This window comes from Chiloscyllium plagiosum, unplaced genomic scaffold, assembly GCF_037043375.1.
Source record: "Chiloscyllium plagiosum isolate Xiang-an unplaced genomic scaffold, Cpla_swu_hap1 HiC_scaffold_24, whole genome shotgun sequence".
Lineage (NCBI taxonomy): Eukaryota > Metazoa > Chordata > Chondrichthyes > Orectolobiformes > Hemiscylliidae > Chiloscyllium > Chiloscyllium plagiosum.
Genome location: NW_028270162.1, coordinates 49,060,166 through 49,084,846, shown reverse-complemented (window position 1 = coordinate 49,084,846; position 24,681 = coordinate 49,060,166). Strand labels below are relative to the sequence as shown.

The 24,681-nt window shown below is 46.7% G+C and overlaps 1 protein-coding gene across 1 annotated transcript in view; it reads right to left on the bottom strand.

Annotated features, from left to right (window-relative positions):
• Window positions 1-24,454, bottom strand: part of LOC122562790 (transmembrane protein 233) — a 198,022-nt gene extending 173,568 nt beyond the window's left edge. Inside the window, exon 1 of the mRNA XM_043715981.2 lies at window positions 24,202-24,454. Within this exon, the coding sequence (XP_043571916.2) occupies window positions 24,202-24,381 (180 nt within the window). The 5' untranslated portion in view covers window positions 24,382-24,454. The remainder of the gene's footprint in view (window positions 1-24,201) is intronic.
• Between the last annotated feature and the right edge of the window lie 227 nt (window positions 24,455-24,681).

The following is a 24,681-nucleotide window of genomic DNA, read 5'->3' as shown; positions in this document are numbered from 1 at the left end:
GTTGTAACACCAACTCTCTGTATAGTTGCAGCGCCAACACCCTGTACAGTTGTAACACCAACACCCTGTCCAGTTGTAACACCAACACCCTGTACAGTTGTAACACCAATACCTTGTACATTTGTAACACCAACACCCTCTACAGTTCTAACACCAACACCCTGCCCAGTTGTAACACCAACACCCTGTACAGTTGTAACACCAACACCCTGCCCAGTTGTAACACCAACACACCGTACAGTTGCCCTACCAACTCCCTGTCCAGTTCTAACACAACTCCCTGTACAGGTGTAAAACAAACACCCTGTACAGTTGCCGTACCAACACCCTGTCCAGTTGTAACACCAACATCCTGTCCAGTTGCCGTACCAAACACCTGTCCAGTTGCCGTACCTACACCCTGTACAGTTGAAACACCAACACCCGGTACAGTTGCAGCACCAACACCCCGTACAGTTGTAATACCAACACCCTATCCAGTTCTAACACCAAAACTCTGTACAGGTGGAACACTAACACCCTGTACAGTTGTAACACCAATACCCTATCCAGTTGTAACACCAACATCCTGTACATTTGTAACACCAACACCCTGTCCAGGCGTAACACCAACACCCTGTACAGTTGTAACACCAATACCCTGTACAGGTGTAACACCAACACCCTGTCCAGTTGTAACACCAACACCCTGTACATTTGTAACACCAACACCCTGTTCAGTTGCCGTACCAAAAGCCAGTCCAGTTGAAACACCAACACCCGGTACAGTTGCAGCACCAACACCCTGTCCAGTTGTAACACTAACACCCTGTACAGTTGTAACACCAATACCCTGTCCAGTTATAACATCAACACCCTGTACAGTTGTGACACCAACACCCTGTCCAGGTGTAACACCAACACCCTGTCTAGTTGTAACACCATTACCCTTTACAGTTGTAACACCAACACCCTGTCCAGTTGCCGTACCAACACCCTGTAATGTTGTAACACCAACACCCTGTACAGTTCTAACACCAACACCCTGTACGGTTGTAATACCAACACTCTGTCCAGTTGTAACACCAACACCCTGTCCAGTTTCAGCACCAACATTCTGTCCAGTTGCAGCACCAACACCCTGTACAGTTGTAACACCAACACCATGCACAGGTGTAACACCAACACCCTGTCCAGTTGTAACACCAACACCCTGTCCAGGTGTAACACCAACACCCTGTCCAGTTGTAACACCAACACCCTGTTTAATTGTAACACCAACACCCTGTACAGTTGTAACACCAACACTCTGTCCAGTCGTAACACCAACACCCTGTACAATTGTAACAACAACACCCTGTACAGTTGTAACACCAACATCCTGTCCAGTTGTAACACCTGTACCCTGTACAATTGCAACACCAACACCCTGTCCAGTTGTAACACCAACACCCTGTCCCGGTGTAACAACAAACTGTACAGGTGTAACACAACCACCCTGTCCAGTTGTAACACCAACACCCTGTCCAGTTGTAATACCAACACACTGTCCAGTTGTAACACCAACACCCTGTGCAGTTGTAACACCAACACCATGTACAGGTGTAACACCAACACCCTGTACAGTTGTAACACCAACACCATGCACAGGTGTAACACCAACACCCTGTCCAGTTGTAACACCAACACCCTGTCCAGGTGTAACACCAACACCCTGTCCAGTTGTAACACCAACACCCTGTTTAATTGTAACACCAACACCCTGTACAGTTGTAACACCAACACTCTGTCCAGTCGTAACACCAACACCCTGTACAATTGTAACAACAACACCCTGTACAGTTGTAACACCAACACCCTGTCCAGTTGTAACACCTGTACCCTGTACAATTGCAACACCAACACCCTGTCCAGTTGTAACACCAACACCCTGTCCCGGTGTAACAACAAACTGTACAGGTGTAACACAACCACCCTGTCCAGTTGTAACACCAACACCCTGTCCAGTTGTAATACCAACACACTGTCCAGTTGTAACACCAACACCCTGTGCAGTTGTAACACCAACACCATGTACAGGTGTAACACCAACACCCTGTCCAGTTGTAACACCAACATCCTGTCCAGTTGTAACACCAACATCCTGTCCAGTTGTATCATCAACACCCTGTCCAGTTGTAACACCAACATCCTGTCCAGGTGTAACACCAACACACGGTCCAGTTGTAGCAACAACACCATGTCCAGTTGTAACACGAACACCCTGTCCAGATCTAACACCAAAACCCTGTCCAGTTGAAACACCAACATCCTGTCCAGGTGTAACACCATTACCCTGTCCAGTTGTAACACCAACACCCTGTACAGTTGTAAAACCAACACTCTGTCCAGTTGTTACACCAACACCCTGTCCAGTTTCAGCACCAACATTCTGTCCAGTTGCAGCACCAACACCCTGTCCATTTGTAACACCAACACCATGCACAGGTGTAACACCAACACCCTGTAACGTTGTAACACCAACACCCTGTACAGTTGTAACACCAACACCCTGTCCAGTTGTAACACCTGTACCCTGTACAATTGCAACACCAACACCTGTCCAGTTGTAACACCAACACCCTGTCCCAGTGTAACAACAAACTGTACAGGTGTAACACAACCACCCTGTCCAGTTGTAACACCAACACCCTGTTCAGTTGTAACACCAACACTCTGTCCAGTTGTAACACCAACACCCTGTGCAGTTGTAACACCAATATTCTGTCCAGTTGTAACACCAACACCCTCTGCAGTTGTAACACCAACACCCTGACCAGTTGTAACACCAACACCCTGTACAGGTGTAACACCAACATCCTGTCCAGGTGTAACACCAACACACGGTCCAGTTGTAACACCAAACCCTGTACAGGTGTAACACCAAAACCCTGTCCAGTTGAAACACCAACATTCTGTCCAGGTGTAACACCATTACCCTGTCCAGTTGTAACACCAACACCCTGTCCAGTTGTAACACCAACACACTGTCCAGGTGTAAAACCAACACTCCGTCCAGGTGTAACACCAACAGCCTGTACAATTGTAACACTAACACTCTGTCCAAAGTGTAAAACCAACACCCTGTAGAGTTGAAACACCAACACCCTGTCCAGTTATAACACCAAATAGCTGTCCAGTTGTAACACCAACATCCTGTCCAGTTGTAACACAAACTCTCTCTGCAGTTGTAACACCAACGCCCTGACCAGTTGTAACACCAACACCCTGTACAATTCTAACACCAACACACTGTCCAGTTGTAACACCAACACCCTGTACAGGTGTAACACCAACACCCTGTCCAGTTGTAACACCAACACCCTGGCCAGTTGTAACACAAACACCCTCTGCAGTTGTAACACCAACCCCCTGTCCAGTTGTAACACCGACACCCTATATAGGTGTAACACCAACACTCTGTCCAGTTGTAACACCAACCCCCTGTCCAGTTGTAACACCAACACCCTGATCAGTTGTAACACCAACACCCTGTCCAGTTGTAACATCAACATCCTGTCCAGTTGTAACACCGACACCCTATATAGGTGTAACACCAACACCCTGTCCAGTTGTAACACCAACACCCTGATCAGTTGTAACACCAACACCCTGTACAGGTGTAACACAACCACCCTGTCCAGTTGTAACACCAACACCCTGTCCAGTTGTAATACCAACACACTGTCCAGTTGTAACACCAACACCCTGTGCAGTTGTAACACCAACACCATGTACAGGTGTAACACCAACACCCTGTCCAGTTGTAACACCAACATCCTGTCCAGTTGTAACACCAACATCCTGTCCAGTTGTATCATCAACACCCTGTCCAGTTGTAACACCAACATCCTGTCCAGGTGTAACACCAACACACGGTCCAGTTGTAGCAACAACACCATGTCCAGTTGTAACACGAACACCCTGTCCAGATCTAACACCAAAACCCTGTCCAGTTGAAACACCAACATCCTGTCCAGGTGTAACACCATTACCCTGTCCAGTTGTAACACCAACACCCTGTACAGTTGTAAAACCAACACTCTGTCCAGTTGTTACACCAACACCCTGTCCAGTTTCAGCACCAACATTCTGTCCAGTTGCAGCACCAACACCCTGTCCATTTGTAACACCAACACCATGCACAGGTGTAACACCAACACCCTGTAACGTTGTAACACCAACACCCTGTACAGTTGTAACACCAACACCCTGTCCAGTTGTAACACCTGTACCCTGTACAATTGCAACACCAACACCTGTCCAGTTGTAACACCAACACCCTGTCCCAGTGTAACAACAAACTGTACAGGTGTAACACAACCACCCTGTCCAGTTGTAACACCAACACCCTGTTCAGTTGTAACACCAACACTCTGTCCAGTTGTAACACCAACACCCTGTGCAGTTGTAACACCAATATTCTGTCCAGTTGTAACACCAACACCCTCTGCAGTTGTAACACCAACACCCTGACCAGTTGTAACACCAACACCCTGTACAGGTGTAACACCAACATCCTGTCCAGGTGTAACACCAACACACGGTCCAGTTGTAACACCAAACCCTGTACAGGTGTAACACCAAAACCCTGTCCAGTTGAAACACCAACATTCTGTCCAGGTGTAACACCATTACCCTGTCCAGTTGTAACACCAACACCCTGTCCAGTTGTAACACCAACACACTGTCCAGGTGTAAAACCAACACTCCGTCCAGGTGTAACACCAACAGCCTGTACAATTGTAACACTAACACTCTGTCCAAAGTGTAAAACCAACACCCTGTAGAGTTGAAACACCAACACCCTGTCCAGTTATAACACCAAATAGCTGTCCAGTTGTAACACCAACATCCTGTCCAGTTGTAACACAAACTCTCTCTGCAGTTGTAACACCAACGCCCTGACCAGTTGTAACACCAACACCCTGTACAATTCTAACACCAACACACTGTCCAGTTGTAACACCAACACCCTGTACAGGTGTAACACCAACACCCTGTCCAGTTGTAACACCAACACCCTGGCCAGTTGTAACACAAACACCCTCTGCAGTTGTAACACCAACCCCCTGTCCAGTTGTAACACCGACACCCTATATAGGTGTAACACCAACACCCTGTCCAGTTGTAACACCAACCCCCTGTCCAGTTGTAACACCAACACCCTGATCAGTTGTAACACCAACACCCTGTCCAGTTGTAACATCAACATCCTGTCCAGTTGTAACACCGACACCCTATATAGGTGTAACACCAACACCCTGTCCAGTTGTAACACCAACACCCTGATCAGTTGTAACACCAACACCCTGTACAGGTGTAACACCAACACCCTGTCCAGTTGTAACACCAACCTCCTGTCCAGTTGTAACACCAACATCCTGTCCAGTTGTCACACCAACCCCCTGACCAGTTGTAACACCAACAGTCTGTCCAGTTGTAACACCAACATCCTGTCCAGTTGTAACACAAACACACTGTCCAGTTGTAACACAAACACCCTGTACAATTCTAACACCAACACCGTGTCCAGTTGTAACACCAACACCCTGTACAGGTGTAACACCAACACACTGTCCAGTTGTAACACCAACACACTGTCCAGTTGTAACACCAACCTCCTGTCCAGTTGTAACACCAACATCCTGTCCAGTTGTCACACCAACACCCTGACCAGTTGTAACACCAACAGTCTGTCCAGTTGTAACACCAACATCCTGTCCAGTTGTAACACAAACACACTGTCCAGTTGTAACATCAACATCCTGACCAGTTGTAACACCAACACTCTGTCCAGTTGTAACACCAACACCCTGTCCAGTTGTAACACCAACACCCTGTCCAGTTGTAACACCAACACCCTGTCCAGGTGTAACACCAACACCCTTCCAGTGTAACACCAACACCCTGTCCAGTTGTAACACCAACACCCTTCCAGGTGTAACACCAACACCCTGTCCAGGTGTAACACCAACATCCTGTCCAGTTGTAACATCAACACCCTGTCCAGGTGTAACACCAACACCCTTCCAGGTGTAACACCAACACCCTGTCCAGGTGTAACACCAATACCCTTCCAGGTGTAACACCAACACCCTGTACAGGTGTAACACCAACACCCTCTGCAGTTGTAACACCAACACCCTGTACAGGTGTAACACCAATTCCCTGTCCAGTTGTAACACCAACAACTTGTACAGGTGTAACACCAACACCCTGTCCAGTTGTAACACCAACACCCTGTCCAGTTGTAACATCAACACCCTGTCCAGGTGTAACACCAACACCATGTCCAGTTGTAACATCAACACCCTGTCCAGGTGTAACACCAACACCCTGTCCAGGTGTAACACCAACACCCTTCCAGGTGTAACACCAACACCCAGTACAGGTGTAACACCAACACCTAGTACAGGTGTAACAAGTCTTACCTATTTTCCAACTCTTGAGCCTTAGCAGTCAAGGCCAATACTCCATTTGCCTTCTTACTGACTTACTGCGCCTCCAAACTAACGTCTGACATTTCACACATATGTACACCCAGATCCTTCTGTGCTCCACGTTTTTGGAGTGTCTCTCTCTATTTAATTAATATCTGGGTTTTGATTCTTTCTTACAAAGTACATAACCTCACACTTTCCTAAATTAAACTCCATCTGCCAAGGTTTTGCCCAATCACTCAACCCATATGTATCCACATGGAGGTTGCTCATGTCCTCACCACAGCATGTCCTCCCAGCTATTTTTGTATCTTCAACAAACGTTGACATGATTTGGAGATGCCGGTGTTGGACTGGGGTGTACAAACTTTAAAATCACACAACCCCAGGTTATAGTCCAACAGGTTTATTTGGAAGCACTAGCTTTTGAAGCTCTGCTCCTTCATCCGCAACCACCTGATGAAGGAGCGTCGCTCCGAAAGCTAGTGCTTCCAAATAGACCTGTTGGACTATAACCTGGGGTTGTGTGCTTTTTAAATTTTGACAGATAACACCCAATCCCATGTGCAAGTCATTAATATAGATAGTAAATAATTAAGGTACAAGGACCGATCCCCTGTGGCAATCCATTGACTATATCTTTCCAACTTGGAAAAGACCTTGACATATTTAATCTCGACTCTCAGTCTTCTGTGTGTTAACCAATTCTCAAACCATACGAATACATTACCCCCAATAGCAGGAGCGTCTAGCCTGCACAATTACATTTATGTGGAAACTTACTGAATGCCTTCTGAAAATTCAGAAATACCGTGACTCTGGATCTGCTTTATCAGCGCTGCTTGTTATCGCCTCAGAAATGATGGCAAACTTGTCAAACATGATTTCCATTCCAGAAAGCCGTGTTCACTCTATTTGATTGTGTTACGCTTTTCTAAATGTCTTTCTATTTCTGCTTTACTAATGGACTCCAGCAGTTTCCCAATTGCAGATGTTAGGCCGACTGGTTTTCTGCTTCCTTTCCTTCTTGAACAGGATGGTTTCATCCCCCATTTTCTAAACTTCTTGAACACTCCTGGAATCAAGATATTTTGACCAAGCCTCCACTATCTCTTTCAAACCCTTGGATGCAGGCCATCAGATCCTGGTAACTTACTTGTCTTAAGTCCCATTAGCTTGTCAAATACTTTGTTCCTCTGGAGAGGGATCATTACAAGATCTTTCCCCACATTAGCGCCTTGCTGACTATAGCATGATTATAGTATGAGAGAAAGTGAGGGCTGCAGATGCTGGAGATCAGAGCTGAAAATGTGTTGCTGGAAAAGCGCAGCAGGTCAGGCAGCATCCAAGGAACAGGAGAATCGACATTTCGGGCATAAGTCCTTCTTCAGGAATGAGGAAAGTCTGTCCAGCAGGCTAATGATAAAAGGTAGGGAGGAGGGACTTGGGGAGGGGCGTTGGAATTGCGATAGGTGGAGGGAGGTCAAGGTGAGGTTGATAGGCCGGAGTTGGGTGGGGGCGGAGAGGTCAGGAAGAAGATTGCAGGTTAGGAAGGCGGTGCTGAGTTCGAGGGATTTGACTGCGACAAGGTGGGGGGAGGGGAACTAAGGAAACTGGAGAAGTCTGAGTTCATCCCTTGTGGTTGGAGGGTTCCCAGGCAGAAGATGAGGCGCTCTTCCTCCAACCGTCGTGTTGCCATGGTCTGGCGATGGAGGAGTCCAAGGACCTGCATGTCCTTGGTCGAGTGGGAGGGGGAGTTAAAGTGTTGGGCTACAGGGTGGTTGGGTTGGTTGGTCCGGGTGTCCCAGAGGTGTTCTCTGAAATGTTCCGCAAGTAGGCGGCCTGTCTCCCCAATATAGAGGAGGCCACATCGGGTTCAGCGGATGCAATAGATGATGTGTGTGGAGGTGCAGGTGAATTTGTGGCGGATATGGAAGTGTCCCTTGGGGCCTTGGAGGGAAGTAAGGGGGGAGGTGTGGGCGCAAGTTTTGCATTTCTTGCAGTTGCAGGGGAAGGTGCCGGGAGTGGAGGTTGGGTCGGTGGGGGGTGTGGACCTGACGAGGGAGTCACGGAGGGAGTGGTTTTTTCGGAACGCTGATAGGGGAGGGGAGGGAACTATATCACTGGTGGTGGGGTCTGTTTGGAGGTGGCAGAAATGACGGCGGATGATACGTTGTACATGGAGGTTGGTGGGGTGGTAGGTGAGGACCAGTGGGGTTCTGTCCTGGTGGCGGTTGGAGGGGCGGGGCTCAAGGGTGGAGGAGCGAGAAGTGGAGGAGATGCGGTGGAGGGCATCGTCGACTATGTCTGGCGGGAAATTGCGGTCCTTGAAGAATGAGGCCATCTGGGTTGCACGGTTTTGGAACTGGTCCTCCTGGGAGCAGATGCGGCGGAGACGAAGGAATTGGGAATATGGGATGGCATTTTTACAGGGGGCAGGGTGGGAGGAGGTGTAGTCTAGGTAGCTGTGGGAGTCGGTCGGTTTATAGTAGATGTCCGTGTCGATTCGGTCACCCGAGATAGAAATGGAAAGGTCTAGGAAGGGGAGGGAGGAGTCTGAGACGGTCCAGGTGAATTTGAGGTCGGGGTGGAAGGTGTTGGTAAAGTGGATGAACTGTTCAACCTCCTCATGGGAGCACGAGGCAGCGCCGATACAGTCATCGATGTAGCGGAGGAAAAGGTGGGGGGTGGTGCCAGTGTAGCTGCGGAAGATAGACTGTTCCACATATCCTACGAAGAGGCAGGCATAGCTGGGGCCCATGCGGGTGCCCATGGCTACTCCTTTGGTTTGGAGGAAGTGGGAGGATTGGAAAGAGAAGTTGTTCAGGGTGAGGACCAGTTCAGTCAGTCGAAGGAGGGTGTCAGTAGAAGGGTACTGGTTGGTACGGCGGGAAAGGAAGAAGCGGAGGGCTTTAAATCCTTCGTGATGGGGGATGGAGGTGTACAGGGATTGGATGTCCACGGTGAAGATAAGGCGTTGGGGACCGGGGAAGCGAAAATCATGAAGGAGGTGGAGGGCGTGGGTGGTGTCCCGAACGTAGGTGGGGAGTTCTTAGACTAAGGAGGACAGGACCGTGTCGAGGTACGCAAAGATGAGTTCGGTGGGGCAGGAGCAGGCTGAGACAATGGGTCGGCCAGGGCAGTCAGGTTTGTGGATTTTGGGCAGGAGGTAGAAACGGGCGGTGCGGGGTAGTGGGACTATGAGGTTGGAGGCGGTGGATGGGAGATCCCCTGAGGTGATGAGGTTATGGATGGTCTGGGAGATGATGGTTTGGTGGTGGGAGGTGGCGTCATGGTCAAGGGGGCAGTAGGAGGAGGTGTCCGCGAGCTGGCGTTTAGCCTCAGTCCTATGATTATAGGATGCTCTACTATGAAGGCAGATGCAAATGCCAATTTAAATTACCTACCGTTCCCTATCTCACATTCATTCCCCAGTTTCACCTCCCAATACCAACACTTACTTTAGCCACTCTCTTCCTTTTTATACATTCGCAGAAGCTTTTGCAGCTTGTTTTTATATTTCTTACCAATTTACTTACATATTCAATTTTCCAATTTTTACTAGCTTTTAGTTGTCTGCTGCTAATTCCTAATAAAATCCTCTGGCCTATCATGTTTTTTACTTTGTATGCTTTAGTTTTTGATTGGATACTCTCCTTGAGCATCTTTGTTAACCACAGATGTTTGTCCTTATCATCAGATGCTTCCTTTGGACTGGAATACATTTCTACTGAGCATTGTGAAATATTTGCTTACATGTCTGCTACTGCTCATCCACGGATGTACAGACGTACAGCAAAAACACAGACCTTTCGGTCCACCTCATCCATGCCGACCAGGTATTAAATTAATCTAGTCCCATTTGCCAGCACTTGGTCCATATCCCTCAAACCCTTCCTATTCATATACCCATCCGGATGCTTTTTAAATATTGTAACTGTGCCAGCCTCCATCACTTCCTCCGACAGCTCAATCCGTACATGTCCCAAGTCCATATTACAGAGGAGAGGTGTTGGATGTTCGAAAATGCATAAAGGTGAATAAATCCCCAGGACCTGATCAGGTGTACCCTAAAACTCTGTAGGAAGCTAGGGAATTGATTGCTGGGACCCTTGCTGAGATATTTGTATCATCGATAGTCACAAGTGAGGTGCCAGAAGACTGAAGGTTGGCTAACGTGGTGCCACTGTTTAAGAAAGGTGGTAAGGACAAACCAGGGAACTATAGGCCCCTGAGCCTGACATCGGTGGCTGTTGGAGGGGATCCTGAGGAACAATATTTACATGTATTTGGAAAGGCAAGGACTGATTAGGGATAGTCAACATGGCTTTGTGCATGGGAAATCATGTCTCACTAACCTGATTGAGTTTTTTTAAAAAAGTAACAAAGATGATTGATGAGGGCAGAGCAGTGGACTTCAGTAAGGCATTCAACAAGGTTCCTCATGGTAAACTGGTTAGCAATGTTAGATCACATGGAATACAGGGAGAACTAGCCATTTGGATACAGAACTGGCTCAAAGGTTGAAGACAGAGGGTGGTGGTGGAGGGTTGTTTTTCAGACTGGAGGCCTGTGACCAGTGGAGTGCCACAAGGATCGGTGCTGGGTCCATTGCTTTTTGTCATTTACATAAATGATGTGGATGTGAACAAAGTAAGTTTGTAGATGACACCATAATTGGAGGTGTAGTGGACAGCGAAGAAGGTTACCTCAGACTACAACAGGATCTAGATAAGATGGTCCAATGGGCTGAGGAGTGACAGATACAGTTTCATTTAGATAAATGTGAGGTGTTGTATTTTGGAAAGGCCAACCAGGACAGGACTTATACACTTAATGGTGAGGTCCTGGGGAAGGTTGCCGAACATGCTCCCTGTGGTGTTTTGTCCCAGCCCCCTGCTTTAGATGACTGTTTGTTCATACTTCTGTCTGCCCTTATTTAAGTCGAGGACAGTGGGTTGAGACACAGGTTGCTCTCCATCAAACTGCATTTGATATTTCTACATTGCCGCCCCCTGCAGGATCTTTATGAAATCTGTTATTGATCCTTCCTTGGTACACATCATCAGATCTAAAACAGCTTGTTTCCAGATGGGTTCTGAAATGTATTGCTCTAAGACACAATCCCTGATGCGCTCTACAATGTTCTCTTCCCTGTTACCTATGCCCATCAGATTTGTCCAGTTAATATGCAAATTAAAAACACCCATGAGAAAATGTGGTGTCCTTCTCATATGCCTTCACTATCTCCCAACTTATACTTTGTTCAACACTGATGCTTTAAGGGCTTTTAGACAACTTCCACCAGTGATTTCTTTCCCTTGCTATTCGTTATATTTACCCAAACTGATTTCACATTATGATCTATTGCACCCATGTCACTACTCCCCATTACCATTCCCTCTGTACTGCTCATGCCAATTAGTGTGCCAGTGCGTTGGCATCTGGGAAGTCACTGCTGCACAAGGGCTGTGGAGGTCCATGTGATGTACAAGTAATTAGAGGGAACGTAGCTCACCGCTCTACTGATAGCGTCTTTAATTAACAAAGCTACCCCACCTCTCCTTCCTTTTTGCCTATTCTCCTTGACCCTTCAATATTGTGTTTCCAGGCTTTGTCACCCTGCCACCATGGCGAAAGTGAGGACTGCAGATGCTAAAGATCAGAATTTAGATCAGAGTGGTGCTGGAAAAGCACAGCAAGTCAGGCAGCATCCGAGGAGCAGGAAAATCAACGTTTCGGGCAAAAGCCCTTCATCAGGAATGCCCGAAATGTTGATTTTCCTGCTCCTCGGATGCTGCCTGACCTGCTGTGCTTTTCCAGCACCACTCTAATCTAGACCCTGCCACAATGTCTCCATAATAACTATGAAGCTCTCTCTAAGCTGTGCGCATCTGCAGTTGCTCCAAGGTTCTGCGCACAGCAATGAGTGTCAGTCTGCTGATCGCAGCATTGACTTCCAGTCCCAGGAATCACTGCTGTACGTGGCCCTCGTCAGCAGCAAGGACAATTAGACATAATGCTACTTTTAAGTAACATTAATTTCTATTTGGGCTTCCAACCCATCTATCATATTACAAATTCAGATAGGGAGCCTTCAGCTTTGACTTTCTATCATTACTACTTATTCTAGTTCTGATTTGTGCTGTATCGTTCTGTGTATATTTTCTCCCACTTCCTATCTCATTCTGGTTCATGATTGGCCCTGCTCTCTCAATTCTTTTTGATTTTTTTTTAAAAACTTCCCTTCAACTGAACGGTTGACCTTCTTTCTTTCTAATTTAGTTATTTTCATTTACCTTTCTCTTTCAAATTTTATCCCCTTTCTTCCAATTCATTTCTTGGACATCCAAGCTGATCATTAGTAAAAGCATCATTTTTCTTTCCCTTAAGCTCCAAGTGCTGAGCTACCATTTCACCTATCCCTGCTTTCCCTGCTCCTCATTTCATGGCAGCCATTAATTCTTCAGCGCTGCCCTCCAATTAACCATTGTTCATGCTTCCAAGGTACAAAGAGACAAGTTCAGAGATCTCCATACAAAAAGAATGAATCCCTACCAGCAGACCACTAACATGTGTAGCAAGAGAATTAAAAAGGAGTTACAGGCCAGTAAGAAACGAACTTCCAGAACCTTCTGCGATCAGACAGTCCCGTTTCTCAGCAGGATTTATTGTTTGAATCTCTCAGCATTTACCAGTGAATATCCTTTCAACATTATAGGTTTGGAGCACCAGCAATCAGTGCAATCCTGGGGGTTTCAGTTCTTATATGATGGAGCGCTATTGTCCTTGTCTACAATGAGGAGCTGACCGGGCCTGGCAGAACCCAAACTGAGCCTTAGTGAGCAGGTTATTGCTGTGACACTTAGCAGCACTGTCAATGACACCTTCCATCACTTTGCTGATAATTTAGAGTCAATTGGCCAGATTCGATTTGTTCAACTTATTGTGCACAATTGTTCTATAGATGGGGTGGCACAATGGCTCAGTGGTTAGCACTGCCGCCTCACAGTGCCAGGGACCTGGGTCCGATTCCAGGCTCGGATGACCGTCTGTGTAGAATTTGCACATTCTCCCCATGTCTGCGTGGGTTGCTCCAGTTCCCACCCGCAGGTCAGGTGAATTGGCCATGCTAAACTGCGCATAGTGTTAGGTGCATTAGTCAGAGGGAAATGTGTCTGGGTGGGTTACTCTTCGGAGGGTCGGTAAAGACGTTTTGAGCAGTTTCCACACTGTAGGGAATCTAATCTAATCTAACCATGTTCTGGAACAGCTTAGTTCGGGGTGCAACAATTTCAGCACAAGTTCTTAGCTCTACAACTGGGATGTGGTCAAACTGCTTCAGTTGTTTAGCATACACATAGTCCTCTGTTGTAATTTCATCAGGTTGCCCCCCTGTGGCATTCTCTCCCACCTGTTTAACCAGAGTCAATCCTGTGATTTAAAAACACTGTTGCTGTCTCGACAAGCATTTCAGGTCAATAACCTTTCATGTTACTGTCCATTTAGAATCCCTACAGTGTGGAAACAGGCCCTTTGGCCCAACAAGTCCACAACTGACCCTCCGAAGAGTAACCCACCCAGACCCATTCCCTGAACCTATTACTCTACATTTGTCTGTAACTAATGCACTTAACCTACATCTCCCTGAACACTATGGGCAATTTGACATTGGCCAATTCACCTAACCTTGATGTTTTTGGACTGTGGGAGGGAACCCACACAGATACAGGGATACGTGCAAACTTCACACAGACAGTCACCTGAGGCTGGGATCGAACCTGGTTCCCTGATGGTCCACTTACCTCAGTGTGGTCCAGATCTTGCTGCAACTTTGAATGGAACTGAACAGCTCAGATTAACAGTCATTGAATTGAAACTTCAGCTCTTTCCCTTCCGCATATAATGCCTGACCTGCTGTATATTCCAGACTTTCTTTGGTTTTATTTGAGATTATCAGGAACTGCTCATGTATTGATCCTCCGGCTTGACGGTAATATTGTGCTGCTGCATCACTAGGTTTGTGAGGATGAGGTCAAGTAGGTTTTTCCAATTTGTTGGTTCTCTCACCACCAGGCCTCACATCCAGTCCAGCAGATATACCCTTGAGGAGAGGGCCAGCTCAGTCAACTACTGAGCCATTCTCAGTCAGCCAGTTTCATAACAATTTCTACCCTACTGTTGTTAGGATACTGAATGGACTCACAAACTCTTAACATTTGCCTATATCTGTTTTTGTTTTTGCCGCTGTTTACCTATTGTTTACTATCTATGCTATTTAACTCTGTGATCTGCCTGTATTGCTCGCAAGACAATGCTTTTCACTGTGCCTCGGTACGTGACAATAAATTCAATTCAATTCAATTAATTGATATTAAAGTCCTCCAACCAGGCTACATAGCTTGCTACCTTGAGATCAACCTGCAATTAGTGTTCAATATGGAGGGGTACAGCTGAAGGGAGGTGGGAGGTGACAATCTGCAGGAGATTTCCTTGCCCATGTTTGACCTGATGCCATGAGACCTCAGGAATCCCAAGTCAACATTGAAAATTCCCAGGGCCATTCCCTCCCCATGATAAACTAGTAACACTAAAGTTTGGGGCATTGACTGAAAAATATGATTTAGTGAGTCTGCCAGCTTGACAAATCTGAGGTAGGTGTTGCACAATTCCCGACAGGTTACTTGTTGCAGAGTTTGTAGAGAGCTACAGCACAGAAGGCCCTTTGGCCCATTGCATCCACCATGATCAAAAACAGCCATCATTCTCTTCGAAGGAGTTTAGGGTGTAGGTTTGCTCGCTGAGCTGTAGGTTTGATATCCAGACGCTTCACAACCTGGCGAGGTAACATCATCAGTGGCGACCTCCAAGTGAAGCGAAGCTGTTGTCTCCTGCTTTCTATTTATATCTTTCTCCTGGATGCGGTTCCAGGGGTTATGGTGATGTCATTTCCTGTTTGTTTTCTGAGGGGTTGATAGATGGTATCTAGATCTATGTGTTTGTTTATGGCGTTGTAGTTGGAGTGCCAGGCCTCTAGGAATTCTTTGGCATGTCTTTGCTTAGCCTGTCCCAGGATAGATGTGTCGTCCCAGTCGAAATGGTGTTTTTTTTCATCCGTGTGTCGGGCTACGAGGGAGAGAGGGTCATGTCTTTTTGTGGCTAGCTGGTGTTCGTGTATCCTGGTGGCTAACTTTCTTCCTGTTTGTCCCACGTAGTGTTTGTGGCAGTCCTTGCATGGAATTTTGTAGATGACGTTGGTTTTGTCCATGGGATGTACTGGGTCTTTTAGTTTGTTAGTTTTTGTTTGAGAGTGTTGGTGGGTTTGTGTGCTACTAGGATTCCGAGGGGTCTTAGTAGTCTGGCTGTCAGTTCTGAGACTTCTTTGATGTATGGTAAGGTGGTTAGGGTTTCTGGCTGTGTTTGGTCTGCTTGTCCTGGTTTGTTCTTGAGGAATCTGCGGACTGTATTTTTTGAGTATCCGTTCTTCTTTAATACGTTGTATAGGTGGTTCTCCTCTGTTTTCCGAAGTTTGTCTGTGCTGCAGTGTGTGGTGGCTCATTGGAATAGTGTTCTGATACAGCTTTGTTTGTGTGTGTTGGGATGGTTGCTGGTGTAGTGAAGTATTTGGTCAGTGTTTGTCGGTTTTCTGTATACGCAGGTTTGTAGTTCTCCGTGGTCCGTTCTTTCGACTGTGACGTCCAGGAATACGAGTTTGTTGTCGGTTTCTTCCTCCTTGGTGAACTTTATGCCTGTGAGGGTGTTGTTGATTATGTTAAATGTCTCTTCTATCTTGTTTCGTTTTGTGATGACAAAGGTGTCATCTATGTAGTGGACCCAGATGTTTGGTTTGATGGTTGGTAGGGCTGTTTGTTCTAGTCTTTGCATTACCGCTTCTGCTATGAATCTTGAGAGCGGAGATCCCATGGGTGTGCCGTTGGTTTGTTTGTAGATTATGTTGTTGAAGGTGAAGTGGGTGGTGAGGCACAGGTCCACTAGCTTCATGATGTTTTCGTTGGTAATGTGATTGATGGTGGTTGGGGTGTGTGTGATGGTCTGTTCTAAAAGTGTGGTAAGTGTTTCCTTTGCCAGGTCGATGTTGATGGAGGTGAACAGTGCTGTTATATCGAATGAGATCATTGCTTCGTCTTCCTCTATTTTGGTGTTCTTGATGATTTTTAGGAATTCCTGGGTGGAGTGGATGGAGCGCTGTGACTCTTCTACTAGGTACTTCAGTCTTGCGTGTAGTTCTTTAGTCAGTCTGTAAGTTGGTATTCCAGGTAGTGAGACTATGGGTCTGAGGGGGGCTCCTGGTTAATGGATTTTTGGTAGTCTGTAGAATTGTGGGGTGTTGGTCCCGCCTGGTTTCATTTTTCTGGAATTCCGTCTTGGTTAATTGTCCGGAATTGTGTAATTTTCTTCGGAGGTATGTAATTTTGTTTCCTAGTTGTGGGCTCAGGTCTAGCGCCACCTGTTGCTAGGTGTACGAAGCTGTATCAGAACACTATTCCAACGATCCATCACACACTGCAGCACAGACGAACTTTGGAAAACAGAGGAGAACCACCTGTACAACGTATTCAAGAAGAATGGATACTCAAAACATACAGTCTGCAGATGCCTCAAGAACAAACCACGACAAGCAGACCTAACACAGCCAGAAACCCTAACCACCTTACCATACATCAAAGAAGTCTCAGAAATGACAGCCAGACCACTAAGACCCCTCGGAATCCTAGTAGCACACAAATCCACCAACACTCTCAAACAAAAACTAACAACCTTAAAAGACCCAGTACAATCCAGGGACAAAACCAACGTCATCTATAAAATTCCATGCAAGGACTGCCACAAACTCTATATAGGACAAACAGGAAGAAAGTTAGCCACCAGGATACACGAACACCAGCTAGCCACAAAAAGACATGACCCTCTCTCCCTCGTAGCCCTACACACGGATGAAAAAAAACACCATTTCGACTGGGACAACACATCTATCCTGGGACAGGCTAAGCAAAGACATGCCAGAGAATTCCTAGAGGCCTGGCACTCCAACCACAACGTCATAAACAAACACATAGATCTAGATACCATCTATCAACCCCTCAGAAAACAAACAGGAAATGACATCACCACAAACCCCAGGAACCGCATCCAGGAGAAAGATATAAATAGACAGCAGGAGACAACAGCTTCGCTTCACTTAGAGGTCACCACTGATGATGTTACCTAGCCAGGTAATGAAATGTCTGGACATCAAACCTACAGCTCAGCGAGCAAACCTACACCCTAAACCTCAACCTGAGCTACAAACCTTCACAAAACTTGCAAAATTCTCTTCTAAACCTATTTTCCAGTACTTGGCCCACAGCCTTGTATACCTTGTGCAAGTATATATTTAAGTACCTCTTCAATGTGATGCGGGTTCCTGCCTCTACCACCACAACAGGCAGTGAGTTCTGGACTCCCACCAGTCTCTGGGTGAAAACGTTTTTCCTAACATCTCCTCTAAACCTGCTGCCCCTGGCCTTAAAGTGTGTGGCCCTGGTCATTGATTCTTCACCAAGGGGAAAACTTCCTTGCTACCTACCCTATCTACACCCCATATAATTTTCTACATCTCAATTATGTCCCCCCTCAGTCTCCTCTGTTCTTAGGATACAAACCCCAGTCTGTCTCATCTCTCCATAACTGAAATCTCCAGCCCAGGCAACATCCTGTTAAATTTCCTTTTCACCCTCTCCAGTGCTATCTCATCCCTCCCATGATGTGGATTGCAGAGCTGCACACAATGTCTTTGTTGGATCCAGGGCCTACCTCAGTGCCAGGTAATTAATTGAGATGCATCCCTTTTCCACATTTTTGCATCGGATTATCAGAAATGGATGTCTTGCTCGGCCGCTGGAGCAGGCAGTCACATTGCTGAGGATCTGGAGTCACGTGTATATCAGACCAGTCAAAGATGGCAGATATCCTACATCAAGAGACAAGGGTGAAGCACATGGGTTTTCACTCTGAGCCAGTAGCTTTGTGATCAACATGATTAAGGCTAGTATTTCGATTCCAGATTTATTTAAATTCCTCTGGTTGCCATGGTGAGATATGAACTTGTGTCAATGCAGCATTAGTTCAGCCCTCTGAATCCAGCCGCATCATCATGTTGTATTTCCACTTGGGCACAGCCTGTCCTTTGTCACAATGCAGAACATTATGTTATCAGCTTTCTCTCAACAGACTGTCAAAGGAACTCACACTTCTTGTGAGATAGTGAATTGATCTACAAAGGAAACGGTTGCCAAGTGATAATGTGCCACGAGCGTTTCTTAATTTGCTCTGTATACTGGAGTTTAATGATCTTACCGTAATAAACATTAAGTGAAAATTCCAATGAATATTTCGGTTCAGAGGTGATCATGAGGTTTTAGTACCTCCGAGAGACAGCATCCACCCAGTCGATAAACTTCAATGTCCCAGTTCAAACCACCTCATAGAATCATAGAGTTGTACAGCACAGAAACATACCCTTCAGTCCAACTCGTCCATGCCAACATTAGTCAAGTCCCATTTGCCAGCATTTGGCCCATATCCCTCTAAACCTTTCCTATTCATATATCCATCCAGGTGCCTTTTTTAAACGCTGTAATTGTAAGAGCCTCCACCGCTTCCTGGGACAGCTCACTCTGTACACTTACCATCTTCTGCGTGAAATGGTTGTTCCCTAGCTCCCTTTTAAATCCTTCCCCTCTCACCTTAAACATATATCCACTAGTTTTGGACTCCCCCACCCTGGGGAAATGACCTTGGCTATTCACCCTTTCCACAACCCTCATTATTTATTTATTTATTTATTCATTGTTTTTGGAATGTGAGTGTCGCTGGCTGGGCCAGCATTTATCGTCCGTGCCTAGTTGCCCCTTGAGAAGGTGGGGGTGAGCTGCCTTCTTGAACCGCTGCAGTCCACCTGCTGTGGGTTGACCCACAATACCATTAGGGAGGGAATTCCAGGATTTTGACCCAGCGACAGTGAAGGAACAGCGATATATGTCCAAGTCGGGATGGTGAGTGGCTTCGACGACAACTTGCAGGTGGTAGTGTTCCAATGTATCTGCTGCCCTTGCCCTTCTAGATGGAAGCGGTCATGGGTTTAAAAGGTGCTGTCTGAGGATCTCTGGTGAATTTTTGCAGGGCATCTTATAGACAGTACACACTGCTGCTACTGTACGTCATTGGTAGAGGGAGTGAATGTTTGTGAGTGTGCTGCCAATTAAGCGGGCTGCTTTGTCCTGGATGGTGTTATTGGAGCTGCACCCAACCAGGGAAGTGGGAAGTATTACATCACACTCCTGACCTGTGCTTTGTAGATAGTGGACAAGCTTTCTAGAGGCAGGAGGTGAGTTACACACCGCTGTATTCCTAGCCTCTGAGCTGTTCTTGTAACCACAGCATTTATGTGGTGTGTCCAGTTGAGTTTCTGGTCAATGGTAACCCCCAGGATGTTGATAGTAGGGGATTCAGTGATGGTAACACCATTAAATGTTAAGGGCAGTGGTTAGATTATCTCTTGTTGGCGATGGTCATAGCCTGGCATTTGTGTGGCACAAATGTTACTTGCCATTGGTCAGCCCAAGCCTGGACATTGTCCAGTTCATGTTGCATTTGGACACGGACTGCTTCAGTACCTGAGGATTCATGAACAGTGCTGAATATGATTTTATTAAACCTCGATAAGGACACCTCTTAGCCTCCTAAGCTCCAGGGAAATTAGCTCCAGTCTATTCAGCCTCTCCCTATAGCTCAAACCCTCCAACCCTGGCAACATCCTTGCAAATTGTTTCTGAACCCTTTCAAGTTTCACAACATTCCTCTGATAGCAGAAAGATCAGATTTGCACGCAGGACTCCAAAAGTGGCCTAGCCAATATCCTATACAGCCTCAACATGACCTCCAATTTCTATACTCAGTTCACTGACCAATAAAGGCAAGCATACCAAACACCTTCGTCACTATTCTATCTACCTGGACTACAAGGAGCTATGAGCCTGCACTCTTTGTTCAGTATAACTCCCCAGGCCTCTGGGGAGTTATTGGTAAGGTCTTGACTGGCCTTACCAATAACCTCCCATGCTTCACTTGGAAGCACTTTAACCCTAATCCTAACAAAGCACTTACTCAGATGGGCAATGATACAGGCAGATAGTATGCAAATACTCAGAGGAGGAGCATGAGTCAGTACAGGCAGATAGCTTTGAGTCAGACAGAGACACAAGCAGGTGGTCCCGAGTCAAGTAGAGACGGGTGGGGAACAGCACCAAGGGTTGCTAGCACCAACTGGGTCAGTGTACAGGCAAATGGACTGACTAATCACATAATCTAATAATTAGACCTATAACAGGAGCCAAACTGTTAAAGTGAGAGGCGGGAAGTACTGAGTCAGATAGAGGCTGATTGCACTCAAACGAGTAAAGATATGACTGTATAATATATAGACACACAGAGTCAGGGAGTTTTATTAATCTTCCATAACATTCAGTTGATGGAAAAGAAGGAGAATGTCAAATGTCAGGTATTCAGCAGAGATGTACATCAGATGAAAATCATAGAATTCCCTACAGTTTGAAAACAGGCCATTTGGCCTAACAAGTCCACACTAACCCCAAAAAAGAGTATCCAACCCAGACCCATTCCCCATATCACTTTACATTTGTCCTGACTAATGCACCTAACCTACAGACCCCTGAATGCTGTGGGCAATTTAGCATGGCCAATATACCTAACCTGCACATCTTTGGACTGTGGGTGGAAACCGGAGCACCCGGAGGAAACCCACACAGACACAGGGAGAACATGCAAACTCCACACAGTTGCCTGAGGTTGGAATCAAACCTGGATCCCTGGTGCTATGAGGCAGCAGTGCTAACCACTGAGCCACTGAAGTAGGAGTGAGGCTGTTCAAGGCATGCTCCAATATGTACTGAGCAAAAATAATAATTAAAGTTAAACTAGAAGAAAGGAGAGGAGAGCCAGGTTGATTAGAATGAGCTGGAGGACATGGAATGGGCACATTATCAGAGTATTAGTTGCCGGTTTACCACTGTCAGGGAACATTGATTGCAGGTGAAAAGCATGATGTTAAAGGTGGTGTAAAGTCAGGAGCAGGTACCAGAAACCACTCAGTGCAACCTTTAGACCACAGAATTACATCAAAGAGTAGCTATTGGAAGCTTCTGCAAGAATGCCAATTGTATCAATGCGTATACATCCTTCTATTCAAGGAGTCAATCCCGGTGCTGTTCTGGAATAATTTTAGTCATCCCATCCTTAAAGTGACAGGCATACAGCATTCAGCACTCCAACGACAATGGATTAGTCTCTGGCTCTGTACCTAAGGGCATGTTAATGGACTATAATGTATGGATGAGATGTAAAATTAAGACCCGCTATGGCAATTTGAGAATTCAAATTCAGTTTTGAAAAATCCTGGAAATTTAGAAAAAACGATGCTGCTGTCGGACTGTGTTAAAAATCCAGCTTGGTTACTAACGCTGTTCAGGAAGGTTCACCTTCCATCTGTACCTGGCCTGGCGTGTGCTGTGCATCAGCTTTGGTTCTGTGCAGCACCCTTCCCTCTGCTCGAGAAGCCTGTGGGTTCGAGCCCACTGCAGAGCATTAACCATGTGATCCAGGCTGACACTGCTGCAGGGGTCTTGTCATTCAGGTGTCATGGCAGCTAAACTGCCTGCCCTCTGAACTGGATGTGAAAGATCACTGGCATTTTTTGAAGTGTAGAGAAGACATCGCTGACCGACATTTATGCCTTAGTCAATACCGGCAGTGATTTGGCCTTTTTCTTGAGGAACGTCGTATTGATTTCTGATTGGTCGAGGGATGTGAGCATCATTGGCAAGACCTACATTGTCCATACCTAATTACCCTTGAGAGTGCAGTGCAGTGCACCCAGGATGCAACAACAAAGGGAGCTCGTGGATTTTCATCAAAGGACAGTGTAGAAATGGTGATGTAGTTTCAAGTCAGGATGGTATATGATGTGGGGGAGGCTTGCAGGTGATGGTGTTCTCATCTGCTCTCTGCTCCTTCTGGGTGGTAAAACCCATGGATTTGAAAGGTGCTGCCAAAGATGGTTTTGCAAGTTATTGTCATCCATTTTGTGGATGGTACACACTGCTTTCACCATATGTCAGGAGTGCATTAACTGAATGTTTAAGGTGGTGGATAATGTAGCAAGCAGACAGACTGCTTTGTCCCAGATGGTGTCAAACTTCTTGAGTGTTGTTGGAGCTGCACTCATCCAGGCAAGTGGGGAGTATTCCATCACACACCTCACTTGTGCCTTGGAGATGGTGGACAGACCTCATGGAGTCAGCTGAGTCCCTGCTGGACTCCCAGAGGGTTGATCTCCTCTTGTAGTTGTAGCTTAGCTCTGGCCAGTAGTCACTCCATGACGTTGATTGTCAGCATTGAAAATGCATTTAAATCGCAAGGACAGATGGCTAGTTTCTCTCTTGTTGGACAAAATCACAACCTGGCATGATTAGTACTTAACATTTATTAACCCAAACCTGAAAGGTCTGCTTTCAGGTCAGCACGGTGGTGGCACAGTGACTCAGTGGTTAGCACTGCTGCCTCACAGGGGCCCAGGCTCAGCCCCACCCTTGGGTGACTGTGTATGTGGAGTTTGCACATTCGCCCCGTGTTTGTGTGGGGTGTCCTCTGGATGCTCCGGTTTCCTCCCACCGTCCAAAGCTGTGCAGGTTAGGTGGATTGACCATGGGAAATGCAGGGTGACAGGGATAGGGTCTGGGTGGGATGCTCTTTGGAGGGCCGGTGTGGACTCAATGGGTCGAATAGCCTGCTTCCACACTGTAGGGATTCTATGAAACCCTTCTATCGTAAGTCCCACCTGCCCCAGAGCTTTGTAATAATGTGTCTGAATACAGCTGATTAGAAAACGACTTCCTGCAGAGATCTCCTGGGCTGAGATGATTGGCTTCCAGGAACCGTGAACGGCTTTTGGTGGGATTCTGGTCAGTGGAGCTTCCCTCTCCATTACCATTGACTTCCAATCTTATTCATAGTGCTTGATGCCGCGTGGGCTCAGACACCATCTTGTTGTCCGAGGCAGTCACTCTCAACTTACATTGGAGGATCAATCATAGAAGGCCAATAGAGTGGGGTCTTCAGTTAAAGCCTCGATAATGAGAACTGGAGAGCTGACCACTCATCTGTCTACAGAGTACACCAGACTAATTATACTGTGGTGATGCTGGAGGCAGCTTCACACAGTATGGGAATCACATTAGAGCAATGAGTACACATCCAAAGTGCTTCCTTGTCATGTTGGGATATCCTGGGGTTCAGGTATGGTGTGAAGGCAATTCCCCCCCCCCCCCCCCGCCGTGTTATCCCAACCCACACAAGAGCAGGCCACCTGGAACAGCCGCGAGAAGTTGCAGTGAATGACTATAAGCGGGGTGGCTTGTCCAGGCTGGAGTACACAACCCAGAGGGGTGCTCCAGCGCCTGGGGAAATCACAGGAATCTGTGAAATCCGGGTGACAACTCCGGCCAAGACAAGCTGCAGGAGGTGAGAAACTAGCGCCAAAGGATGTCTACAATAACCAACCTGTCACGGTCTGAAACTTCTACAGACTCTTGCTTTACAGAAACACACTCAGGGATTACTTGTGTGTGTGTGTCTGACCAGCATCACAGCTTTGTTCACTCACCATCATCGAAAAGACGAACGCCACGATGTTAATGGGATAAGACGGACAGAAACAGGAGAATATGGTGAGGAAGATATATTTCGGGGACATCTCCTCCTGCTGCGCTTCATTGTCAGGGTCTGCCGCTGGACTTTCCTCTAAAGATTCCTTGAGGTCCGCTTTGGTGGCCGCCTGAGACATCGGGGCAGCTTCGGCTGAGCCCAGGAGGAGCTGGTGCTGAGCTCGGACTCACACTGAGCACTGGGGGGGCTCGGCGTCAAACTGCTCCCGAGTCAGCTCTGACCACTGGCCACCTGTCAGCTCCTGGCAACTGCAGCCCCGGTTCACATGACCACTCTGCACTGGATATACTCCCAGTCTTTATTTATTACCTATAACCATTGGGGTATACTGTACTCATCTGTCACCCCTGATAACCAGCGTCTCGTAACCTCTCATCCTCCGGAACCAGTGTTTAATAATAATATTTGTTAATGGCCA